This window comes from Rhamphochromis longiceps, linkage group LG8 (genome assembly GCF_057381845.1).
Source record: "Rhamphochromis longiceps isolate RC_006_pf linkage group LG8, R_longiceps_female_GT1.1, whole genome shotgun sequence".
NCBI lineage: Eukaryota > Metazoa > Chordata > Actinopteri > Cichliformes > Cichlidae > Rhamphochromis > Rhamphochromis longiceps.
Window position 1 is genome coordinate 18,542,601 of NC_140564.1, and position 25,702 is coordinate 18,568,302.

At 39.8% G+C, this 25,702-nt stretch overlaps 2 protein-coding genes across 2 annotated transcripts; one reads left to right on the forward strand and one right to left on the reverse strand.

The window, feature by feature from the left end:
- The first annotated feature begins 1,997 nt into the window (after positions 1-1,997).
- Positions 1,998-4,828, forward strand: LOC146663480 (uncharacterized). The gene is made up of 4 exons (XM_085416286.1): positions 1,998-2,157; positions 2,961-3,155; positions 3,244-3,320; positions 3,577-4,828. The coding sequence occupies exons 1-4, from the start codon at positions 2,128-2,130 to the stop codon at positions 4,214-4,216; spliced, it is 942 nt and encodes a 313-aa protein (XP_085272412.1). The 5' UTR covers positions 1,998-2,127; the 3' UTR covers positions 4,217-4,828.
- Positions 4,829-4,948: 120 nt separating this feature from the next.
- On the reverse strand, positions 4,949-7,348 carry LOC146663481 (uncharacterized). The gene is made up of 3 exons (XM_085416271.1): positions 6,647-7,348; positions 6,195-6,330; positions 4,949-5,912 (listed from the first exon to the last, which is right to left on the reverse strand). Exons 1-3 carry the CDS (start codon positions 7,240-7,242, stop codon positions 5,160-5,162), a joined length of 1,485 nt encoding a protein of 494 aa, XP_085272397.1. The 5' UTR covers positions 7,243-7,348; the 3' UTR covers positions 4,949-5,159.
- Positions 7,349-25,702: the final 18,354 nt, after the last annotated feature.

The following is a 25,702-nucleotide window of genomic DNA, read 5'->3' on the forward strand; positions in this document are numbered from 1 at the left end:
CTGTCCAGTCACAACGATTGGGGATGCCCATTGTGATGCATCAATTTGTTCAGTGACACCAGCTTTGAGTAAATGATTCAGTTCTGTCAAAACTGAAGCCCTCATAGCAAATGGGAGACGTCACAACTTCTGACGGGCAGGTTTGACTCTAGGGTCAGTTTTCACTTTATGACAAAGGCATGCACAAAGCCAGTATCTGGAGCAGTGGGGAAGCAAGAAGCAGGTTATTGGTTTGTAGACATCACAGAAGCAGTAAGGAGCATTACATGGAGGTAAAACAGTGTTGGCTGCAATGCTGACGTTCAGCTCTTTCGTCAGGTCTTTCATTCATTCATTTCATTTATTTATTCATTTTCAGGCACAACAAATACCTATATTGAACATAAAATACACAAAACAAAAAACAAAACTTGCCTGAAAAAGGAGTGGGACGAAGAAAACTTATTAAATCCCACCCCTATACTCACTCATCAACAAAAAAAAACAATAAACTTCCCGCAGCTACGCCCATCATTGCATACAGACCCATCAACAGCCCCGGGCAGATACAAGCATCTAAGCGGCAGCTCGCAACCAACAATTAGAGCCTTCATAACTGAATACAGAATATATAAATTATAAATTGCATTACCACAGGTAACAGGCAGTAATAACTACAAGTAACAGACACACATACATATACATACATATATATCTACACACACAAGTACATATATGTACATACATACGCACACTTTATTTTATTTTTTTTATTTTGGAATCCATACCAGCAATGGTAAGAGGACAGACATTACAGAGCACACTAAAACCCATCATTGAGTATACTGTGACCAGACCAACTGTTTGTAGAGAAATTTAAATCTATGAATATTTTTGCATTGTTTCAATTGTAAACTCAGACTGTTCCAGATTTTCACACCACATACAGACACACAAAAGCCTTTACGGGTTGTTCGAGTTCTGGGTAATTTGAATTCTCCAAAGCCTCTCACATTATAAACCTTTTCTCGAATTTCAAATCTAGTTTGTAAATTTGCCGGTAAAAGTTTAGTAAAAGCTTTATACAAAATTATGGATGTATTGTAATTAACCAGATCCTGGAATTTAAGTAACTTTGCCTGAAGAAAGAATTTGTGAGTATGATCTAGATAACCAGCCTTGTGAATAATACGCAGTGCTCGTTTCTGTACTGTGACTAATGGATTAGTTGTATTTTTATATGTATTTCCCCACACTTCCACACAATATGTAAGATATGGAAGAACCAGGGTACAGTACAGAGTACGAAGTGCATCTTTATCAAGGAATTGTTTCACTTTGTTCAAAACTGCGAGGCTTCTAGCAATTTTGGTTTTTATGTGTCTGACGTGGGGTTTCCATGAAATTTTGTTATCAATTATAACTCCCAAAAATTTGTTTTCACTCACATTATCAATTGGTACACCTTCAATGATAATTGGTAATTCAATATTATATTTTAAATTACCAAAAAACATTGCTTTAGTTTTATTTATATTTAATGATAATTTATTTATGTCCATCCATTTTTTTATTAATTTTAGCTCCCTGTTTACAGTCATTACAAGATCAGTATAATCATCGCTACTGAAAAATATGTTGGTGTCATCTGCGAACAGTATGAGTTTAAGTACTTGAGAAACATCAAAAATATCATTTATGTATACATTGAAAAGTTTTGGTCCCAACACTGACAGAGAGATAATCCCATACAGCTTATGACAAAATTTGATCCGAAGTGATTGATGGCCCTAATCACGACCTTTTGACCTCCCGCCCCTCCCCCCCGGAAGCGTGTAATGAGCGTGACGAATCGCATCCGGAGAAGGGGGGTGGGAAACCCCCCGCGTGACGAATCGTATCCTGAGAAAGGGGGGGTGAACCCCGGAAGCGCGCCATCTGTTGCTAACCGTGTCGAATGGACTACTTGCACTAACACTTCCGCGTTCTATGTAGTCCTGCCCCAGTGCTTCCGGTGCGGTTAAACCATGGCGACGTTCTACACTCGCTGCCTACAAGAGCTCCCAAAATTGAACATCACCGATGTTCATCGGATTTGCAGAGTGATGACTACCCCCGCCAGCAAATTAGATAAAGGATTTAAGTTATATGCTGCATCATATATACACAACTACGAAGGTAAGAAAACGTAAATTAACCGACAAAGAAACGCTAGCTAACGTCAAATGCAAACACTATGTTACTCCGCTATGTCCTTCATTTGATGTCATTCTCTACATTACATGTTTTCTTAAACGGTGTTTTATGTCGTCCTAAACTATAGTTGAGGTTTTCTTAACTAATGTCACTTTTGTAGTTAGACACTGTTATAATGGCGTTAGGTAGTTGGCTAACTATGGAGGTAGTTAACTACCTAATGCTACTCTTGCTAAGTGTAAAATATATATGTTTAAGACATGCTGAAATGAGTAATACAGAAATAATGCTAATGGTACTTGTATCTTTATTCAGTGTCCAATAAAGACAGGTTGTCAGGGGAGGTCGGTGTGAGAGCCCTGTGCTACAGGTCAATGAGGAAGAGTGAGGCACCACACAGACTAAGTGTAGGCAGGAAGCTGTGTAAAGTTGTTAATCCCCGTTCAGTGGGGTTCAGTTCATTTAAGCATTAGTTAAGTTCATTCCTAAAGGCCCATCAACTTGAATGTTTTCCTTGTCTCCCTGCTTTATCACTCCTAATTTGACTAGTCAGATAGTTAAATCAACGTGTGTTTGGGTGATCAGAAACATTTGACAACAAGTTAATACTGCAAATATACACAATCTAAGTTATTACAGTTATCAAGCATGGTTAAGTTGTTTTAATAGGGAGAGAAGGAAACACTAAGCATTCAGGAGGGTGCGTAACCATAACACTGAACTATGTTCCTGTTCGGCTCTTCCATGAAGATGTTACATTTTTAATTTTCGTTCTTTCTTCTTAGATTAAGCTTCTGGATTCATCGCCGGTGATACTGACACATAGCCAGTGCTCCTGTGTGGCAGGCGCTGTTATGTGCAATCACACAGTGGCACTGCTCTTCCAAACAGCACACTACTCACAACTCAGAGTGCCGGTTGTCCCCCCTGTGCATAGCTGCACGGAATCTGAACAGCAATGGCACAAGCCACGGACAGTGGTAATTTAAATGAGGTTAAAGTTTTTGAATTAGTCCATGTTTACATATGAACAGCAACACCATCCATAGTAAATGTGTCTTCTGTTAGGGTGTGAAGCCAGGACCCATCAACTCCATGATCTTCACTAAGCCGGTACCAAATAGGATGGCCCAGACTGGAGTACGGTAATTACATTTGTAAAATTTGGTTTCACGTGTTACAAATGTATGTTGCTATTTTTTTCATACATACATGTGTCAGAATAGGTATTAATTTACATACAACATTACACTTTCTGAAGACGGCTAACTCAGTCATGTACATATACATCCCAGTCTCTAACTTATGCACCACTGTTTTACACCTTTTAGTTTTTAGTTTAGTTGTTGTTCAGTATAACAACCTTCTTCCTTACATTATTGTCATTGATGTTTTCTTTAGGAGTGGCTTCTACAGAGGCATGGTGGGTCCGTTACCAGATCCCTGCTTGTTCAGAATAACGGAGGCATATGCAAAATTTAATATTGAGGACAGGCCACTTGTGACCACAATGAACATGAGACCTGACAAGCCCCTTGTGGAAAGTGGCTTTGGGCTGGTGCAGGAGGGCAGTGTTCTGTCATATCAGCAGCCGGTTTTGACAACCCGGTACATCACACTACACCGCGATGCACCACCAACACCGCACTTGCCTCTGGAGGGGTATGACATCTTGCCATCAGATTGTGTGTTTGTGTGCTCAGAAGAAGAGCTTCTGCATCTGAAAAGCTTGTCTGTAACTCTGGAAATGGCTCACAAAATAGAGGAAGCTACACGTGAGCAAAGCTCTTCGTCTGAGTGGCATCAGCTCCGCAGGCCCAGAGTGACTGCCTCTAGGTTTCGGGAGGTGTGTCACGTCAGAGGCCAGAGCTCGGCCGAGTCACTAGCAGAGCGTATATTGAAGGGAACAAGGCAGACAGCAGACATGAGGAGAGGAACTGAGATGGAGCCTGCAATAGCAGCAGAGTATAGTAGGCTAATGAATGTTAACTACTCACCCTGTGGTCTGGTCATTCACCCCATTGCTTGCTGCATCTCCTGATGGTGTTGTTTTTGACCCCAATGAATACCCCCAGTTTGGCTTCGTCGAATTCAAATGTCCCAATGTACAAAACTTTATTGACTGCAAATATGTGCAGATGGAATGTGGTACCCCTAAACTAAAAAAAGAGCCACGCATATTACTGGCAAGTGCAAGGACAACTGCTCATCAGTGGGATGCAGTGGTGTGACTTTGTTGTGTGGGCACAAGAGGACTACCTAGTGCAAAGAATATACATGGATACAGATGTGCACAATGCAATCAGAGAAAAGGCAGACTATTTCTTTTTTTACATATATATGCCAAGATACCTTTGTTTGAAAAAATGAACAGTAAAAACATAGCAAAAAGAAAAACAGATCCTTCAGGCTGGCTGGAACAAAATAACTGATGTTTTATTTTCAATATATTTCATGAATTCTTTTGTTGTTACATGTTACCTTTATGTGACATCAATAAACTGTTATTTAAGCAATGGCATCAATTTAATTTTTAAAAACACACATTAAAACGTTGAATTTGTGCAGAACTTATTTACACGGTAAGTATTTAAAACTCCATGCCTAGCATACTGATATACATTTAGACAATAACACAACTGAACTGTAGAAAATGATAAATGGTATTTTTGATGTTCCAAAAGCTCAATGTCACTTATGGTTTTAAAACGATTTAGTGATTTACTTTAATTTAATTTTGATAAACAGTTTTGTTGAATCTGAATAGTAATATAGTAATATAATTAAACAGTATTATTAACATTAAACATTTGCAATGAATTTGAATTATCAATAACTGAAACTCAACTATCAGCACTCAAGTACCAGTTCTGTAATCAAGTATTGTCAGCTGAGAAGGAAGAAATTCAACTGTAGTGGCCTCAGCTGCAGGTCATTTTCCATAAGTTACTGGCACTGGTGTCTTGGGAAAAATCCATCTTGTCTCACTTAACCCATTTTTTAACTAATGCTGTGTTCTGGTAATTTGACAGCATACATGCCACTGCAAACAGTTGGTTGATATTATAAACATGTGACATGGTAATGATGCTATCAAAAAGTTTGTTCTGTTTGATCCTCCTAATGACTCGCTCCACATGTACCCTGAGTCTGGCTATGGCCTGCGTCTCCTTAACCTGGTATGCTGGCATCTGCTTCTGCTTAGATAGAAAAGGTGGGCAGTACACTTTGCATTTACAACAATCAGTGATTAGGAAGCCCTTATCTACCATCACTGCCATGTCTTCAGTCAACTTCTCAGCAATGCCTGATTGTTTGAATAGTTCCTTGTCACTAACCGAACCAGCATACAGATTAGAGATGAATGTCACTGGACCATGTGGAGCTATGCCAACCAGGGCTTTCATCGTACAGTGGGATTTGTACGAAGAGTACATTTCACTTTGGAGAAGTGGTGAGGATGGTGTCTGACACCTCAGCTCTGTACAGTCAAGGATCATCTGGGTGTCTGAGAAATCTTTGAATTCCTCAGGGAGGTAAGCTTGCACTTCTTCACGTGTAAGCCAGATGCACTGAGACCCCAGTGCAGTGGCAAGAAAATTTGTCCATGTTGCAATAATGCGGCTCACTGTGGACTGGTGTATGTTAAATCGGTGTGCCAGGTCCCTCTCCTTCAAACCAACTGACAGGAAAACCAGGAAAAGAAAATACTCGTCAATTGGCTGTAGCAGCTGCCTCTGGAAGGTGAAAACAAAAGGGAAAATGTTACTCCTTAAGCTATGAACTAGTAAAATTATTCTTTTCTTGGCTAAATGTTTTGTAATGGTTAGGCATACCATACTGTACCATGGGGTAAACAATGAGGTGCTGTAGTGCACAGGTGTATGTATGTAAAGGATACTGAGTCTAGCATACATACACCTGTGTATGTATGCTACTGTACATAATGTAATGTTATTGTACATAAATACAATAACATTACACCTCTAGTTCTAACTACCAACAAACCCATAACCTACTGTTGATGTGCGTGCACGTGTCAACACTTCTTCGTTCCGATTGGCAGCTGACTTGGCTCTTGAAACCCGGATCATTTTATAGATGCAAGGCTCAATCAAAACCCAGAATGCCATCAAATGATCATAGCTTGGAAATCTATTCACGAGAGAGCCATACATCGTGTCAATCATTAATTAACATTACACACTGACATAAAAATAATGTGAACTGTGACAAATATGCTAATGGTATGCTGTATAAAATAGTCTGATTAAGAGTATTTGGTGTTGTATTTTACCTGTAGCATTAGGATATCGTTTAAATACTAAAGCATCTACATAAAACATACAATCAGCAGAGAAAAAGTAAATTTCTATTTTGTTTTCATTAAGACTGGAAAAACTTTCGAAATTTAACTGATGGTGACCTTGGTATATTTTAAACAGTTAGCTTGAATAGAACTTAGGTGTACCTGGTATAGAATCGGATGTCAGTGTCGGAGCCAGCAAAACGCTGTAACCCAAATTCTCGCTGGACACGTAACTCCTGTATTTCCTTCCTCAGAGTCTCCACGTCTTTGGACAGGTCTTCTGCAGCTGATGCAGATATGTCCAATGCAGACGGCTCAGGGACTGAGCAGTAGTCATGATCTCTTGTAAGACTTTGCTCTTCTTGATCGTCAGGAGGAACTAGTTCAGGGCGTCGCTCCGTTCTCTCCCAAACACTACGCCGCGGTGGTTCAACTTTATAGCCATTCCACTCAAAAAGTGTTGGTACAGCACCTTTAATAAGCCTCCTTCGACCATCGAGGGTTGTTGGCTCTATGAGTTGATCACTGGCAAAGTGTCTGCAGCAGACCCTGGTGTGAGAGGTGATCGTGAAATGATCCCGGCGTATGTTTACCGGCCATTGTCTTCTCAAGTCGGAATGGGTCGGAAAGGCATGAAAACTTAGTATGCCGTTAAATTTGGCTGAAGCTGAACAAAGTGGGACACAGCAATGCTCGGAGTATTTCTTCTCCTGTTTTTGAAAATGTTCTGTTTTAAATACTTTCCTTTTTATACTCATTCTGAAGCGACATTAGCATAGCTACCGATAGATAAGCAAACGTACCGGAAACGCACAAGCGGTACTATTTGGAAACGGAAATACGTCACATGCCCTAGTGCAAGTAGTCTATTGCATCCTGAGAAAGGAGGGGTGAACCTCCGGAAGAGCGCCATCTGTTGGAGGGGAATAAAAAAGCAGAGAGGTGGAGTCCGTCACAATTTCTAAGGCACAGACACAAGATGGATTTCCTTCTGCAGCCCCGCAGCGGTCCTGTGTCCGATGAGATCTGCTCTCCCAAAGAAGAAGGCTTTGAATATGACATATTCAAATACAGCATATTTACTATGGAAGGCATCGATCCGGACCTTATGACCCTACCGGAAATACTCCGGAAGTGTCTAGTCATTTTCAGACCTGTTGCGTCATGTTCCCTAAGCACAGCGGTGATGCAGCAGATGATTCTGTGATGTATAGAGAGACAGAGCGGATGTAATTTTACTTTCTTAAGCTGCACCGGCGTTTGTAATGGAAATAAAGAGTGACTTCCTGTAGAGATTTCAATAGTATTTTATTTTCCTATAATACAGACGCTGTAAAAAAAAAAAAAAAACCAACCCTCTCTAACTATTGGTATTGTCAAGACAAAGATGCGAAAAACAGATGCTTCGCTAGACTAGGATAAAATGAGAGAAGAAACGGGAGGGGAGTCGATATCTGTGACAGTTCTACCAATCGCGAGGAAGAATCCGTGAATATTATGTCAGCATTCCGTTCAAACAACGCCGCCGATCACACACACACACACACACACACACACACACACACACACACACACACACACACACACACACACACACACACACACACACACACACACACACACACACACACACACACACCGCGGGTCAAGGAGGAGTGAGACGGCAGAATAGTTTTTTTCTTCATTACTTTTACAATGGGATTTCTCAATAGATAGAAAATGATGACGCTGAGGAGTCAACATCCGATATTATCGTTGCTTGTAACCCGGTAAATAATTTCGTACATCTCCCCATAAAACAAGTCTTAGTGGAAAAAAGCTCATATTCGAATAAGTTTATTCCCCTCTGTGGGAAAGAGTTTTTTTCTCAGAGTCAACCATGAGGCGAGTTTTGTCAACAGCAAGAACAACTGTTGCCCATAAAGTAAAACAAATATCCGCCTCTAAGTCGTATTTTACCGTTGCAGAATGTGGAAAACAGACAGCCCTCACAGGAGGCACCATAGTTAAAATATTTAAATTTCAACTAAATTTGTAGTAATGATCGGATTTCCTCACTTATCTACACCACACTCCTTGTCCTTGATTTCTTATCGTTTCTTATCGTTCCTCTGTCCCTTAATAGAAACCACATATATAGAAACTATCCTCCCTTTCAGTTGTCTTTTGCACTTCCATATCGCAAAGCAGTTACTGTAGGTTATTTTCTGCTTATGCATTAATGTAATTAATTAACTTATTTATCCTTAAGTAAGGTAATGACTTGAGTTCTAATGCTTTTTGTCTCTTGAGTTAGCTGTCAATGTGGGATTTTTTTCCCCTTTTGTCCAGTTAAAGCTGCCTTTCATTCTTCAACACAGCTTAAACTCTAATAGGTAAGCTTTCTTGTAATTTCTTAGTTCTGCAGGCTTCTTGAAAGACATCCGAGACTCTTCTTTGGATGCTGGCTGCCTTTTGTTTTGTTTTCTGTCAAGATGATCCCACACTGCTTCGATTATCTTGAGGTTCGAACCCTGGAGAGATCAATCCATGACTGATGCGTTGTTTCATCCAGGCATACTTTGACTACATTGGCAGTATGTTTGCGATCATTGTCGTACTGAAAAATGAAGTTGAAGCCAATCAGACACTACGTGGTATTACATGGTCGATCAAAATCTGGTGGAACTTTTCTACATTCATAATTTGATTAATTTGGATAAGAGCTCCAACAACACTGGCTGAAATCCAGCCTCAAAGCACGGTAGAGTATCCACGCTGTGTTAAAGACGGCTATAGACATTCACTGTTGTATCTCTCTTCGGACCTCTTCCATGCATATTTCAAATTTGGATTCATTACTCCATAAGACATATTACAGCTGATTTCTTTTTCCAGTCAATTTCTTGTGTAATTTGGCACACCTCAGCCTTATTTTTCTCTGTTCTCCTTCCTTAAGAATGGCTTATTAACAGCCACCCTTCCAACTCAGATAACTTTTGATGAGGTTTCATGAAATGTTTACAGCACTTGAGTTACTCGCCACGGCCATCCTAAATGCTAAAAACACTAAACTTTAATTCTAAATTACGTAATTAACGTTAACCAGAAAAAACAAGCCAAAGTCGAAATGTTGCTGAGCTGACCTGTGGTATGCTATGTCTTCTAAAGCACGTATAATGTAAACAGAACTGGTCTTTGCACAGAAGCCTGTGGAGCTTCATAATTAACCTCAGTGTGTGAAGAGGACTCTCCATTTAATAATAGCTGTAATAAAATGTTATGGCCGACGGTGTTAAACGCTGCACTTGGGTCTAGCAGGGAAGATTTCAACTTTTCAATATGAATGAAGGCTGAAAACTGATTAGATTAATGTCTGATGATCTTTTCTGTGCTTCTTCAAGTTTGTAACACCAAACATATTAAAGGATGATGTAAGGCTCACAGGAAGAGTTTAATTAGACACACATTTACTATTTTCTTTATACTCTTTCTTTCTTGACATGTTTAATATGATTACTATCAGAGGAGAAAATGAACCTTGTGTAGTCTAAAAACTTTTTTATTTAATCAAACTGTAATGTTGTTGAACTCTGACGGACGTGTCTTTTAATCTTGTCAACAAATCCTTAATCATCTAAATCTGCCATTTATCATCTTGTAAAATGTTCCCTCTGCTTCTGTTGCACATCTCCCCCCGGACACTCTCTGCTTCACCAGCCCTGTGCAGGTGGTCCAACCCCTGCCTGCCTCCTTAAACTGGGGTGTTTAAATCTCTTTACCTCTGTTGTGAACTTCACACAAAGTTTGTGGTAACAAAATCAAACTGACGAGGATCTCGTTTGAAAAACACACACACTCACGAGACAAAATAAAAACAGACTGCTCAAAGCAAAAGCAGAGCCCTCACAGCTGGTAGTACAAACACAGTGACAACATGCGTATTAGATACCCTCAGTGCCAAAAGCATAAATATGAAAAAATGTGATCACCAAGAATATCCTAAAAATGGCATTGAGGTGCGTGTTACAGTAAAGAAAAAAAAAAGTAGCCAAATTTTCATCGGAAAATGTTGAATTTTAGTAAAAACAATGCTCTGTAGTTTGATACTGTCGTTACAGACAAAGCAGATGTTTAAAGCCTTCGGACGCACATTTGAAACGCACTCATTCTCCTTATCAGCTGGAAACATTAAAGCCGTAAAATGACTTTTTCAAACGGATAAAAACTATTGAACAGCAGCAATGTTGAGCCTGTTCCAAAATTTGAATGTACATGTGTTGAAGGTGCGGGTCTTGTTGAATTATTAAACATACTTTCTTTAATTTTTCGAGCCACAAAAACAACAACTTTTAATTTTCTTCTGCTTGAGTCTCGGCCTCGGGTAGCTCTACTTATCATTGCTCAGTCAGTCGTCTGTTTGTGCTACTTTTTTTCAAGGAGCAGTGGATTATTGGTAAGGGTGACTTTATGTGTTTAGCTACTTAAGTGGAAGTACTGTGGAAAGTTTTACCTTACATACATAGATCTACCAGTACAGCTTCTGAGGTAACTGTTTACAAAATGTTATAATCTATTCAAAGGTTCTTTGCAATTTTACATTGATAAACATTATCCTTAACACATTTGGCCCACATAAAGTACTATGGCCATCACACTGTCATTTAGAATTGTTTAAATAACTCGTGTCTTAAGTCCTTCCATCAAACAGAAAATTAAAAAAAAAAAACATGGTTCACTTTTATATCACAAAATGTTAGAAATATAAGCCGTTCATAACAACCTGAAAGGTTGGGAGTTTAAAATGCAAACCGATGGAAGCAGAAGTAGAAGACTATAATGTCTCAGAGCACACGGTGTCTATTAATGTGTAGACATGTATAAATAAGAGCTTAATAAAGATGCTTAATTTCTTAAGAAATAAACAGGTGGAGTGATCTTTATCAAAAGTGGATGTTGCATCTGTGGCTAAACCACTGTACCCAAAAAAACTTTAAAAATCTACTGTGTGTGAGGCTGTGTAAGTAAAGCTTGCCCTTCACACCTGCGTGTAATAAACCATTTGTTGGGGGTTGTGGATTTGGCACCTCAGCATTGTGAAAGTGGGGAAACATGTTTCTGGCTGTGCATAAGATTCCTCCTTACAACTTAGAATCTCAGTTCTAAATGAAATTCAGATGTTTTTTTAAGTATGGCTAATGTATTAATTGACTTCTAAGGCACACACACACACACACACACACACACACACACACACACACACACACACACACACACACACACACACACACACACACACACACACACACACAAGAACAACACAGAGAAGAAGAAGAGGGGGTCGTTTTACTACACATCATAAAAACGCAATCATTCATCTTCCAACTGTATCTTTCTGTTCTGGCTTTAGAGTCATAGGTTGTTTACTGAGCCGTACTTTGGGAGTCATACTGTTGTGATACTGAGGAGAAAAGGGTAAGGTTTGATAGACTAAACCCTTACACACATAACTTGAAAAACCTAAAGAGTGTGTGAGACTGCTAGCTGTGTTGTTCAGCATTAAACTCATCTACAAATGTGTTAGTAAAGAGCGACTTGTACTTCTGTCCCATTAAGCAACGGTTTAACAAATTTCACTGCAAACTATAAAAGGAATCTGGATTTAAATAGAACATAGTAGTGATGGATTAAGTGCAGGAAACACTAGTATAAGGTGTCTATTGAACAAATCTCCTTCAGCGTTCAAAATGACCAAAGTGAGGCCTACAGGCGTTTCTCTCGGTTGGTTGTGTTCAGGGAAAAAGCAGCTAAATACACTGAGATTGCTCCCCATTGTTAGTGAGTTAACTCTGGATATCTGTAGGTTTTGTCAAACTTGGAGTGAACAAAAGCAGAAAAACAGTAAAAGATGCAGACAGTGAAAGTCTGGTTTATTTCATGAACACAATGAAACATTTTACAGTCCACAGAGCAAAGTAGCATACATGATAAATAGATACACATAACATGAGAAGTAAAACTCGTCGTCTTACCACATGTTATATTCTGTAAACTTAAAATAACCACAGAAATTAGAGTTTAGTGTTTTAAAGTCATTATTAAAAACATGAGTCAACATTACTGAAGTGACGCTTTAACGATGCGTCTTATCACCGTGTTTATGATGATAAAACATGTTCTCTCGTTAGTAGATGTCAGCGCTGTCACTTGTCATGAAAATGTCCAGAGCCAGGGTTCCTCTTTAATCACCATTGATCATTAATAGGGTCACAAAAGATTTGTCACATTATCCCCATAAACAAAATGCTTTTATAGAAATCATTGTGATACAAATATTTAGATTCTTGATTCACAATGTGCACGAACTCAAAATCTTTAGAGGTTCATATTTATAAAGTATCGCAAATAATACATTTATACCATTGTATGAGCTACACTTCTTGTAAAAACTGATTGAAAAAAGCTCCTGTCGTGACCTTCCTTCTGTGAGGACACACACACACACAGAGAGAGAGAGAGAGAGAGAGGGGGAAGATCATTAGGATTGGAGGCGTTTTTGGATTTTCACTTATTGTTGGCTTTACAGTCACATAAAATTCATTCCAATTTTTTTGCCTTTGCTTCAATTAAGGTGTTTCTTTAAATCTACAGCAGCTTCCTTTTCAAAAAGTTTACTGACATAGTAAGGAAGTAGCTAGGGAACTCAGTAAGTATGAGCAACAACAGCTTAGGGACTGTTTCTACAATAAAGAGGAATTCATCATCATCTGCAGTTCATCAAAAAAAAAAAAAAAGTGCCATTAAAAACAATTCAGCAGATCCTCAAAGTATGGATACAATCTGTTTTCAGCTGTAGAGGTACGCTTCATGTACTTATCAACATGCAGTTTAGAGGCTTGCATTAGAGTGCTTTGGTACTTGGGCCTCTTTTATTTAGCACGGTTATACCATTGTGTATTTAGCTATATAAATATGCTCAAGAGTCTATTGTATGTTTGTCATGCAATTAAAAATTCAAAAATATAATTTTTAAATCAGTAACTTTGCAAATTTAGCGCGGACCCTCACCCCTCCCTCCGGCTCCCACGGCCCCGCTGTCACCGTAAGACTCATACTCTTCCCCCACGTATGCTGCTATTTCCCCGCGCCCCAATAATTCTTGTCCTTTTTCTGTTGCAGCCTCCCACAGTCCCGTTTTCGGCGTTCCTGCGCGACTCATCTCCCGGTCCCTTGGTTTCTCGAGTTTCACGCGTGTTTTCCTTCTACCCTCCCGGGACACCTTCAGTTAAAATAAAGTTTATTTTCTCGTACTCCTGTGTGTGTGTTGGCTCTGCTTCTGGGTCCAGCTTGTGCGCTGAACTTCGGTTCATGACACTAATAGTTTTAAATAGAGCACCACAAACAACAGGTATTCCTTTAGAAATAAACTTTTCTTGTGTTACTTCTAAAAACTACAGATTCTTAACTCTGCAACAGTTAGACAGAGTTGGTTACAGTTAGGCCCTCAACAGTCAGCAAAACAAGTCATAAAACAATAAAAGAGGCTGCCTTATCAAGAGCATCCCAGCACTGTAGTTCCATTACAATCAGTTTCCTTTATTTTATCTTATCATGTCAGAGGCCAACTGAAACCAAGTCCACCTATATAAAAACACCCCATCAGACACACAGTAGTTTCCTCAGCACTTCACAACTGCCGCAAGGTATAGCGTTTTAACTTTTTTTTTTCGGATCCCAGACACAGCGGTGTGAGGTAGTTAGCACACAGTTTGGACGTGTAGAAAACATTGCTTGTTTGGAACACATCAGCAGAGAGGTAGAGTTCATAGCTGTTCATAAGAGTTTAATTTAATCAAACCTCATTTTACGGATCTAAGTGGCTCCTCATTCCGAAAATTCAGATATTTAAATAAAATGGTGAATTGGCTAGTGATGAGGAGCCACTTAGATGATGAGTCGCGCAGGAACGCCGAAAACGGGACTGTGGGAGGCTGCAACAGAAAAAGGACAAGAATTATTGGGGCGCGGGGAAATAGCAGCATACGTGGGGGAAGAGTATGAGTCTTACGGTGACAGCGGGGCCGTGGGAGCCGGAGGGAGGGGTGAGGGTCCGCGCTAAATTTGCAAAGTTACTGATTTAAAAATTATATTTTTGAATTTTTAATTGCATGACAAACATACAATAGACTCTTGAGCATATTTATATAGCTAAATACACAATGGTATAACCGTGCTAAATAAAAGAGGCCCAAGTACCAAAGCACTCTAATGCAAGCCTCTAAACTGCATGTTGATAAGTACATGAAGCGTACCTCTACAGCTGAAAACAGATTGTATCCATACTTTGAGGATCTGCTGAATTGTTTTTAATGGCACTTTTTTTTTTTTTTTGATGAACTGCAGATGATGATGAATTCCTCTTTATTGTAGAAACAGTCCCTAAGCTGTTGTTGCTCATACTTACTGAGTTCCCTAGCTACTTCCTTACTATGTCAGTAAACTTTTTGAAAAGGAAGCTGCTGTAGATTTAAAGAAACACCTTAATTGAAGCAAAGGCAAAAAAATTGGAATGAATTTTATGTGACTGTAAAGCCAACAATAAGTGAAAATCCAAAAACGCCTCCAATCCTAATGATCTTCCCCCTCTCTCTCTCTCTCTCTCTCTGTGTGTGTGTGTGTCCTCACAGAAGGAAGGTCACGACAGGAGCTTTTTTCAATCAGTTTTTACAAGAAGTGTAGCTCATACAATGGTATAAATGTATTATTTGCGATACTTTATAAATATGAACCTCTAAAGATTTTGAGTTCGTGCACATTGTGAATCAAGAATCTAAATATTTGTATCACAATGATTTCTATAAAAGCATTTTGTTTATGGGGATAATGTGACAAATCTTTTGTGACCCTATTAATGATCAATGGTGATTAAAGAGGAACCCTGGCTCTGGACATTTTCATGACAAGTGACAGCGCTGACATCTACTAACGAGAGGACATGTTTTATCATCATAAACACGGTGATAAGACGCATCGTTAAAGCGTCACTTCAGTAATGTTGACTCATGTTTTTAATAATGACTTTAAAACACTAAACTCTAATTTCTGTGGTTATTTTAAGTTTACAGAATATAACATGTGGTAAGACGACGAGTTTTACTTCTCATGTTATGTGTATCTATTTATCATGTATGCTACTTTGCTCTGTGGACTGTAAAATGTTTCATTGTGTTCATGAAATAAACCAGACTTTCACTGTCTGCATCTTTTACTGTTTTTCTGCTTTTGTTCACTCCAAGTTTGACAAAACCTACAGATATCCAGAGTTAACTCACTAACAATGTGGAGCAGTCTCAGTGTATTTAGCTGCTTTTTCCCTGAACACAACCAACCGAGAGAAACGCCTGTAGGCCTCACTTTGGTCATTTTGAACGCTGAAGGAGATTTGTTCAATAGACACCTTATACTAGTGTTTCCTGCACTTAATCCATCACTACTATGTTCTATTTAAATCCAGATTCCTTTTATAGTTTGCAGTGAAATTTGTTAAACCGTTGCTTAATGGGACAGAAGTACAAGTCGCTCTTTACTAACACATTTGTAGATGAGTTTAATGCTGAACAACACAGCTAGCAGTCTCACACACTCTTTAGGTTTTTCAAGTTATGTGTGTAAGGGTTTAGTCTATCAAACCTTACCCTTTTCTCCTCAGTATCACAACAGTATGACTCCCAAAGTACGGCTCAGTAAACAACCTATGACTCTAAAGCCAGAACAGAAAGATACAGTTGGAAGATGAATGATTGCGTTTTTATGATGTGTAGTAAAACGACCCCCTCTTCTTCTTCTCTGTGTTGTTCTTGTGTGTGTGTGTGTGTGTGTGTGTGTGTGTGTGTGTGTGTGTGTGTGTGTGTGTGTGTGCCTTAGAAGTCAATTAATACATTAGCCATACTTAAAAAAACATCTGAATTTCATTTAGAACTGAGATTCTAAGTTGTAAGGAGGAATCTTATGCACAGCCAGAAACATGTTTCCCCACTTTCACAATGCTGAGGTGCCAAATCCACAACCCCCAACAAATGGTTTATTACACGCAGGTGTGAAGGGCAAGCTTTACTTACACAGCCTCACACACAGTAGATTTTTAAAGTTTTTTTGGGTACAGTGGTTTAGCCACAGATGCAACATCCACTTTTGATAAAGATCACTCCACCTGTTTATTTCTTAAGAAATTAAGCATCTTTATTAAGCTCTTATTTATACATGTCTACACATTAATAGACACCGTGTGCTCTGAGACATTATAGTCTTCTACTTCTGCTTCCATCGGTTTGCATTTTAAACTCCCAACCTTTCAGGTTGTTATGAACGGCTTATATTTCTAACATTTTGTGATATAAAAGTGAACCATGTTTTTTTTTTTTTAATTTTCTGTTTGATGGAAGGACTTAAGACACGAGTTATTTAAACAATTCTAAATGACAGTGTGATGGCCATAGTACTTTATGTGGGCCAAATGTGTTAAGGATAATGTTTATCAATGTAAAATTGCAAAGAACCTTTGAATAGATTATAACATTTTGTAAACAGTTACCTCAGAAGCTGTACTGGTAGATCTATGTATGTAAGGTAAAACTTTCCACAGTACTTCCACTTAAGTAGCTAAACACATAAAGTCACCCTTACCAATAATCCACTGCTCCTTGAAAAAAAGTAGCACAAACAGACGACTGACTGAGCAATGATAAGTAGAGCTACCCGAGGCCGAGACTCAAGCAGAAGAAAATTAAAAGTTGTTGTTTTTGTGGCTCGAAAAATTAAAGAAAGTATGTTTAATAATTCAACAAGACCCGCACCTTCAACACATGTACATTCAAATTTTGGAACAGGCTCAACATTGCTGCTGTTCAATAGTTTTTATCCGTTTGAAAAAGTCATTTTACGGCTTTAATGTTTCCAGCTGATAAGGAGAATGAGTGCATTTCAAATGTGCGTCCGAAGGCTTTAAACATCTGCTTTGTCTGTAACGACAGTATCAAACTACAGAGCATTGTTTTTACTAAAATTCAACATTTTCCGATGAAAATTTGGCTACTTTTTTTTTTTCTTTACTGTAACACCCACCTCAATGCCATTTTTAGGATATTCTTGGTGATCACATTTTTTCATATTTATGCTTTTGGCACTGAGGGTATCTAATACGCATGTTGTCACTGTGTTTGTACTACCAGCTGTGAGGGCTCTGCTTTTGCTTTGAGCAGTCTGTTTTTATTTTGTCTCGTGAGTGTGTGTGTTTTTCAAACGAGATCCTCGTCAGTTTGATTTTGTTACCACAAACTTTGTGTGAAGTTCACAACAGAGGTAAAGAGATTTAAACACCCCAGTTTAAGGAGGCAGGCAGGGGTTGGACCACCTGCACAGGGCTGGTGAAGCAGAGAGTGTCGGGGGGAGATGTGCAACAGAAGCAGAGGGAACATTTTACAAGATGATAAATGGCAGATTTAGATGATTAAGGATTTGTTGACAAGATTAAAAGACACGTCCGTCAGAGTTCAACAACATTACAGTTTGATTAAATAAAAAAGTTTTTAGACTACACAAGGTTCATTTTCTCCTCTGATAGTAATCATATTAAACATGTCAAGAAAGAAAGAGTATAAAGAAAATAGTAAATGTGTGTCTAATTAAACTCTTCCTGTGAGCCTTACATCATCCTTTAATATGTTTGGTGTTACAAACTTGAAGAAGCACAGAAAAGATCATCAGACATTAATCTAATCAGTTTTCAGCCTTCATTCATATTGAAAAGTTGAAATCTTCCCTGCTAGACCCAAGTGCAGCGTTTAACACCGTCGGCCATAACATTTTATTACAGCTATTATTAAATGGAGAGTCCTCTTCACACACTGAGGTTAATTATGAAGCTCCACAGGCTTCTGTGCAAAGACCAGTTCTGTTTACATTATACGTGCTTTAGAAGACATAGCATACCACAGGTCAGCTCAGCAACATTTCGACTTTGGCTTGTTTTTTCTGGTTAACGTTAATTACGTAATTTAGAATTAAAGTTTAGTGTTTTTAGCATTTAGGATGGCCGTGGCGAGTAACTCAAGTGCTGTAAACATTTCATGAAACCTCATCAAAAGTTATCTGAGTTGGAAGGGTGGCTGTTAATAAGCCATTCTTAAGGAAGGAGAACAGAGAAAAATAAGGCTGAGGTGTGCCAAATTACACAAGAAATTGACTGGAAAAAGAAATCAGCTGTAATATGTCTTATGGAGTAATGAATCCAAATTTGAAATATGCATGGAAGAGGTCCGAAGAGAGATACAACAGTGAATGTCTATAGCCGTCTTTAACACAGCGTGGATACTCTACCGTGCTTTGAGGCTGGATTTCAGCCAGTGTTGTTGGAGCTCTTATCCAAATTAATCAAATTATGAATGTAGAAAAGTTCCACCAGATTTTGATCGACCATGTAATACCACGTAGTGTCTGATTGGCTTCAACTTCATTTTTCAGTACGACAATGATCGCAAACATACTGCCAATGTAGTCAAAGTATGCCTGGATGAAACAACGCATCAGTCATGGATTGATCTCTCCAGGGTTCGAACCTCAAGATAATCGAAGCAGTGTGGGATCATCTTGACAGAAAACAAAACAAAAGGCAGCCAGCATCCAAAGAAGAGTCTCGGATGTCTTTCAAGAAGCCTGCAGAACTAAGAAATTACAAGAAAGCTTACCTATTAGAGTTTAAGCTGTGTTGAAGAATGAAAGGCAGCTTTAACTGGACAAAAGGGGAAAAAAATCCCACATTGACAGCTAACTCAAGAGACAAAAAGCATTAGAACTCAAGTCATTACCTTACTTAAGGATAAATAAGTTAATTAATTACATTAATGCATAAGCAGAAAATAACCTACAGTAACTGCTTTGCGATATGGAAGTGCAAAAGACAACTGAAAGGGAGGATAGTTTCTATATATGTGGTTTCTATTAAGGGACAGAGGAACGATAAGAAACGATAAGAAATCAAGGACAAGGAGTGTGGTGTAGATAAGTGAGGAAATCCGATCATTACTACAAATTTAGTTGAAATTTAAATATTTTAACTATGGTGCCTCCTGTGAGGGCTGTCTGTTTTCCACATTCTGCAACGGTAAAATACGACTTAGAGGCGGATATTTGTTTTACTTTATGGGCAACAGTTGTTCTTGCTGTTGACAAAACTCGCCTCATGGTTGACTCTGAGAAAAAAACTCTTTCCCACAGAGGGGAATAAACTTATTCGAATATGAGCTTTTTTCCACTAAGACTTGTTTTATGGGGAGATGTACGAAATTATTTACCGGGTTACAAGCAATGATAATATCGGATGTTGACTCCTCAGCGTCATCATTTTCTATCTATTGAGAAATCCCATTGTAAAAGTAATGAAGAAAAAAACTATTCTGCCGTCTCACTCCTCCTTGACCCGCGGGGTGTGTGTGTGTGTGTGTGTGTGTGTGTGTGTGTGTGTGTGTGTGTGTGTGTGTGTGTGTGTGTGTGTGTGTGTGTGTGTGTGTGTGTGTGTGTGTGTGTGATCGGCGGCGTTGTTTGAACGGAATGCTGACATAATATTCACGGATTCTTCCTCGCGATTGGTAGAACTGTCACAGATATCGACTCCCCTCCCGTTTCTTCTCTCATTTTATCCTAGTCTAGCGAAGCATCTGTTTTTCGCATCTTTGTCTTGACAATACCAATAGTTAGAGAGGGTTGTTTTTTTTTTTTTTTTACAGCGTCTGTATTATAGGAAAATAAAATACTATTGAAATCTCTACAGGAAGTCACTCTTTATTTCCATTACAAACGCCGGTGCAGCTTAAGAAAGTAAAATTACATCCGCTCTGTCTCTCTATACATCACAGAATCATCTGCTGCATCACCGCTGTGCTTAGGGAACATGACGCAACAGGTCTGAAAATGACTAGACACTTCCGGAGTATTTCCGGTAGGGTCATAAGGTCCGGATCGATGCCTTCCATAGTAAATATGCTGTATTTGAATATGTCATATTCAAAGCCTTCTTCTTTGGGAGAGCAGATCTCATCGGACACAGGACCGCTGCGGGGCTGCAGAAGGAAATCCATCTTGTGTCTGTGCCTTAGAAATTGTGACGGACTCCACCTCTCTGCTTTTTTATTCCCCTCCAACAGATGGCGCTCTTCCGGAGGTTCACCCCTCCTTTCTCAGGATGCAATTCGACACGGTTAGCAACAGATGGCGCGCTTCCGGGGTTCACCCCCCCTTTCTCAGGATACGATTCGTCACGCGGGGGGTTTCCCACCCCCCTTCTCCGGATGCGATTCGTCACGCTCATTACACGCTTCCGGGGGGGAGGGGCGGGAGGTCAAAAGGTCGTGATTAGGGCCATCAATCACTTCGGATCAAATTTTGTCATAAGCTGTATGGGATTATCTCTCTACTGACCCTTGGGGAACACCACATGTAATACCAAGTTTCTCTGAATGGTAATGCCCTATGCTAACATATTGTTCCCGACCTGTTAGGTAACTTTTTAACCAGTTACCAGCTTTCCCTCGAATACCATATCTTTCCAATTTATCCAGTAAAATTGAGTGATTGATTGTGTCGAAGGCCTTTTTGAGGTCAACAAAAATACCAACTGCATATTTATTTTTATCCAGTGTATCAGTAATTTCTTCTACTGCCTCAATTATCGCCATTGAAGTGGTTCTTTGCGTTCTGAAACCATACTGACCAACATTTATTATTTGATGTTTTTCAAGGAATTTTTCTAATCTTGAATTAAAAAGTTTTTCTAGAATTTTTGAGAATTGAGGCAGTAGAGAAATAGGCCTATAATTGGTAAAACTGTGTTTGTCATTACTTTTAAATAGTGGTATTACTTTCGCAATTTTCATTTTTTTTGGAAAACAACCGGACTGAAATGATAAATTACAGTCCGGTTCCAAGAAGAGTTCCTTTTTTACAACTGTCCATCCAGCCTCATGCCACGTCAGCTGGGGGTTCTGGAGCACCCACCCAGCATCTCTCCATCTCCGCTAACGGCTCTGGTGAGTTCGTTCAGCCACCACCTGCAGCTCCACCACCTGCTTCACCACCTGCAGCTCCCACGCCGTCGCCTGGTCCTGCCTCGCCTGGTCCTGCGGTTGCCACGGCACCACCTCGTCCACGCCTAGCACGGCTGTCTTTTCCACGTCATCTCCTCAACATCACCGGCCGCTTTCCAGGCCACTGACTAGGCGTCATGGCCGTTGTGGGTGGCCCCTGGACCTGTTGCCACGCCGTTGCTGCCGTCCGCATGGTCGGCCCCCAGACCCGCTCAGTCACTGCCACCACTTTCCACGTGGCCGGCCCCCTGAACTGTTTGATCCTGAACTCCTGTGCCGTTGGCCTCCGGGCCAGCCCCCTGATCTCATGAACTGTGGATTTCTGGACCGTCACCCTCCGGATCGGCCCCCTGAGAAGTTATGAACTGTTCCCTGCACTCCTGTGCATTTGATGGACATTTTGTTTTTGTGGTTTTGTTCCCGTTTTATTTTGATGGGGTCCTGTGTTCCTATGTTCAATGTTTTTAGTTTTACTCTCCCCTTGTGACGTCGTTATGTTCATGTGTGTCAGCTGTTTCCCCATGTGTTTCCATTTCCCTCATTATCCTCCTGTGTGTATTTAGTCCATGTGTTTTCAGTCATTCCTCGTCAGGTGGCCTGCTCATCCATGTCACAACTTCAGGTATCCATGTCAGTTCACCCAGTTTAGGTTATTGTTTAGTTTCACCCATGCCCTTTGTTTGTACCTTGTTTCCTAGCCTTAATAAACGGCTTGTTTTTTGTTAAATCCACGTCATGTTCAGTATTTGGTCTGCGTTTGAGTCCTCTTTTGCAAACACATACAGTCTGCTTCAGTCAGACTGTGACAGATGGCTTTTTTTTAACTCCTCTTTCCATCTATGTCCACTGTGAATCACATGAGAACCAGAAGCAAAACACAGCTGACACTAATTAAACAGACAAAACCAGGGAGTATGTGTAAAAAAACAAAAAAAAAAAAACCCCATTATGTACCCTTATGTAAGCACATAGAAAAAAGTGCTTACATAAGCAGGTGTGACTGGAACAAGTTGTATAAAGTGCCTCGAGTGCTTCAGGAGAGTACTCAAAGGTATAATAAAAACGTGCCATATAAAAAACAGTCCATTTTCCATTAAAGTAGTTTGAATTGGAATTTTGACTGTACATAACCAAGTTTCTTAGTACACTGTGTATCTGAACATAAAATAAGAAAATAAGAGTGGCTGTGACTAATTCCCATAGCTCGCAGAGCTCTGGGCTGAAATAGTAACCTATGGACACACTCTTTTAAGAGGCGTGATAGGTTGATCAAATTACAAGATGTTTGAGTAACAAATTTGTGTTCCCACAGGGTGGAAATTTCCATCTGAGACTGCTAATGGAGTTAGAGGAAAAAACCAAAAAGTAAAATTGATAACAGTGAAGAAAACAATTGGTTGAAAATCCCCTGGAGGCATTAGAGAAAAAAAGCATTATGAAAAGACAGATTTAACATCTCAGAGAAATTGTTTTTGTATCCTTCCTTAGAGCCTCGGTGTGTTGGAGCATTTTTTGAAGTATCTGTTATGTTCCCCTAAAAGGGGTCTCGGCGATGAGGGGGAAGCAACAAAATGTGTCCGGGTCAGAAAAAGGAGAAAGAGGCAAAATGATTAAATTAAAGATTGTTATTAAAGTTTCTATTAATATTAACTAAAAGAGACGGACAAGCCACTATCACCATTTAAAGAAACAGAACAAAACTCAAACATTGGTCAATTAAACTGAGAAGTAAGCCAGAGAAGGATAAATTGCCAAACACACTCCTCTCCACCAAGTAGGAGCAGAACACACACAGCTCACTAGCTGCAACCATTCACATGGCACTCTAGCCCAGAGCTCACCTTTCTCTGGGCTTAAATCCCTTTGATTACTGATGTAAATCAGCTGTGTAAAAGAGAAAGGTGGCACCTCAGGCAGAAGAGATTGTAGGACACGCCCACACAGGCACCTTCAGGAGGAGGCCCTGCTAGGGCCGTAACACCCCCTCCCATAAATACAAACCTGTGGTTTGTCAAATGATTATGATAACCAAAACAATCAAGTCCGTAACCGTTGCATCACCAAATTGTAGGCTCTCCACCTACAAAACCCCATAGCAACGGTTGGGCATTTCCTGCGGAAGCTGCCAACCCCATCTCAGTGGGTTCACAACTGTAACAGCCAATTAAAGGTTAATTTTATTGGTACTGGTAAAACGATTAGAGGAGAAATATACATGTTTGATGTTAAGAATATAATTTCTAGTTAATTTCAAAATACTGTTTTGTTAAAGGTATAGAATATAGAAGTGTGACATTCTAATGCGCTTTTTAGTATTTTGGGCTTCCGGCACACTGAAATTGCGTAGTTGGGGAGTCGGATAAGCTGGAAGCAACACAGTTTTTTGACCAAGTCTTGCCATGTAAATTAAAAGTTTCAATAAACATCTTTTTTGCAAGAAAAGTACCTGGACTTGCTCGCGTTTCAAATGCATGTTGCCGGACTGACTCCTAAAGGTGGTACAGAAGAGTGAAATAGAGACCGAGTGCCGCCACTACAACAGCATTGACAGAGAGTGGCCCCAGACCTTCGAAACAGTGTCACATGTGATAGCCAGGGCTTTGAACCATCACATGTGGAGAACCCAGCAGGCAGCTAGTGGGCTTTACTGAAACACTTTGCAGACGATTCCTCAGGTCACGAGTACAGGCATGTTTGTTAGCCAGGGGTGCAGGTCTGAGTGGTGGTGTTATACATGACCAGTCCCCCTGCAGGCCATTTTGAGGACCTGGGAAATTGTCAAACAACCAGAGTTCAGAGCTAGTTGACCCCTTACACTGACCACAGGAGCCCCTTAAGCAACTATGCCCAAGTGTGGTCTTTTGCTGGGCCTGACAACCTTGTCAGTTTGAGAACCACGACTGACTGTTTTCAAATCAGGCCTTCTTCTCTTTGGATGTGCTTTCTGCTTAAGTGCCAGTTTCACACAATTAGCAACCACATGGCCAGGCTTGTGGCAGAAGACGTTTGGGCCTAGATCTTAAAACCATAACTGCATTGGCCTTGTTAGCTGGCCCACACTTACCTGTCTAGGATGCACTATGGCGCAGAGGGATATCATGTCCTTTATTAAATACAGTTAAGACAGGTTCATAAATAGATTAAAACAGTAGTAAAAACAAGATAAAACTAATGAGAGTTCACTATGTTATTCATGTGTATAGTAAAATGTATTTTTGTGATTTAAGCAGTTTATCAAATTGGTGCATATGATAATGAAACTGTATAAGTTACTTGTATAAAGTAATGTTGGCTACACTAGAAGAAGTAGTGTCAGTGGTGAAGAGGCAGCGTACGGCCCGCGCGCTGAAAGAACTTATCAATCAGACACTTTTCTGTCTTTACAGTTTTTTGTAAAAAATAAACATGTTGCACGGGAGATGAGTTGGCCCATTATTTCAGCAATGTAACATAAGCATCACAACAGATTCCTTTGTGTCAAAGTAACTGAGGAAAAAACACAGAAAAACATGAAGGTGATTTTCCTGGCCTGGGATTTTATACAAATATTCTGCAGTAGATCAGAAATGAAGGAAAACCATTAACCCTTTAGAGCCGGTCGGAGCGGGCACGCTCTGTTTTGCGTAACTATTTTTAAATCCCGGTAGCTCTGCAACCACGCAACACTGAATCTTATTAATCCAAATAAGACCTCTTTTGGTACCTCTTTCGTGTCAAATTCCACCACCACAGTTTCTGTTTCTACTTTCCCTGGACCTCTCATCATTCTCCTTACTCCTTTAACTTCTCCAGTTCTTAGTTTTAAATTCTCCACCATTTCTTTCATATTTACATTCAATGGTACACCCACAGTAACTTCTTTATTTCCACTAGTGCTCCTTTCCCCTACTCTTGCAGTATTCTTCACTTTGACTCTGCACACCCCCACAAGTTTCCTTGCTTTTTCCACCTGCACTTCTGTGTTACAACCCACCAGTAAATTTCCATCACTGAGTATCTTAGCGTGCTTGATTTCCCCAACTTTTGCATCAAGTGCTCTTGTTAGCTTAAGTGGATCTATTTTCTTTACACCCTCTTCCTCAAACCTGACAATTACATTCAT

Excerpts from the sequence above, each read along its gene's own strand:
- LOC146663480 (XM_085416286.1), top strand. The coding sequence starts at position 2,128 with ATGCTGCATCATATATACACAACTACGAAG. Across the intron at positions 3,156-3,243 it reads GGCACAAGCCACGGACAGTG|GGTGTGAAGCCAGGACCCAT; the intron begins GTAATTTAAATG and ends GTCTTCTGTTAG. Across the intron at positions 3,321-3,576 it reads ATGGCCCAGACTGGAGTACG|GAGTGGCTTCTACAGAGGCA; the intron begins GTAATTACATTT and ends TGTTTTCTTTAG.
- LOC146663481 (XM_085416271.1), bottom strand. The coding sequence starts at position 7,242 with ATGAGTATAAAAAGGAAAGTATTTAAAACAGAACATTTTCAAAAACAG. Across the intron at positions 6,331-6,646 it reads GACATCCGATTCTATACCAG|ATTTCCAAGCTATGATCATT; the intron begins GTACACCTAAGT and ends TCTCGTGAATAG. Across the intron at positions 5,913-6,194 it reads CACGTGCACGCACATCAACA|AGGCAGCTGCTACAGCCAAT; the intron begins GTAGGTTATGGG and ends TTCACCTTCCAG.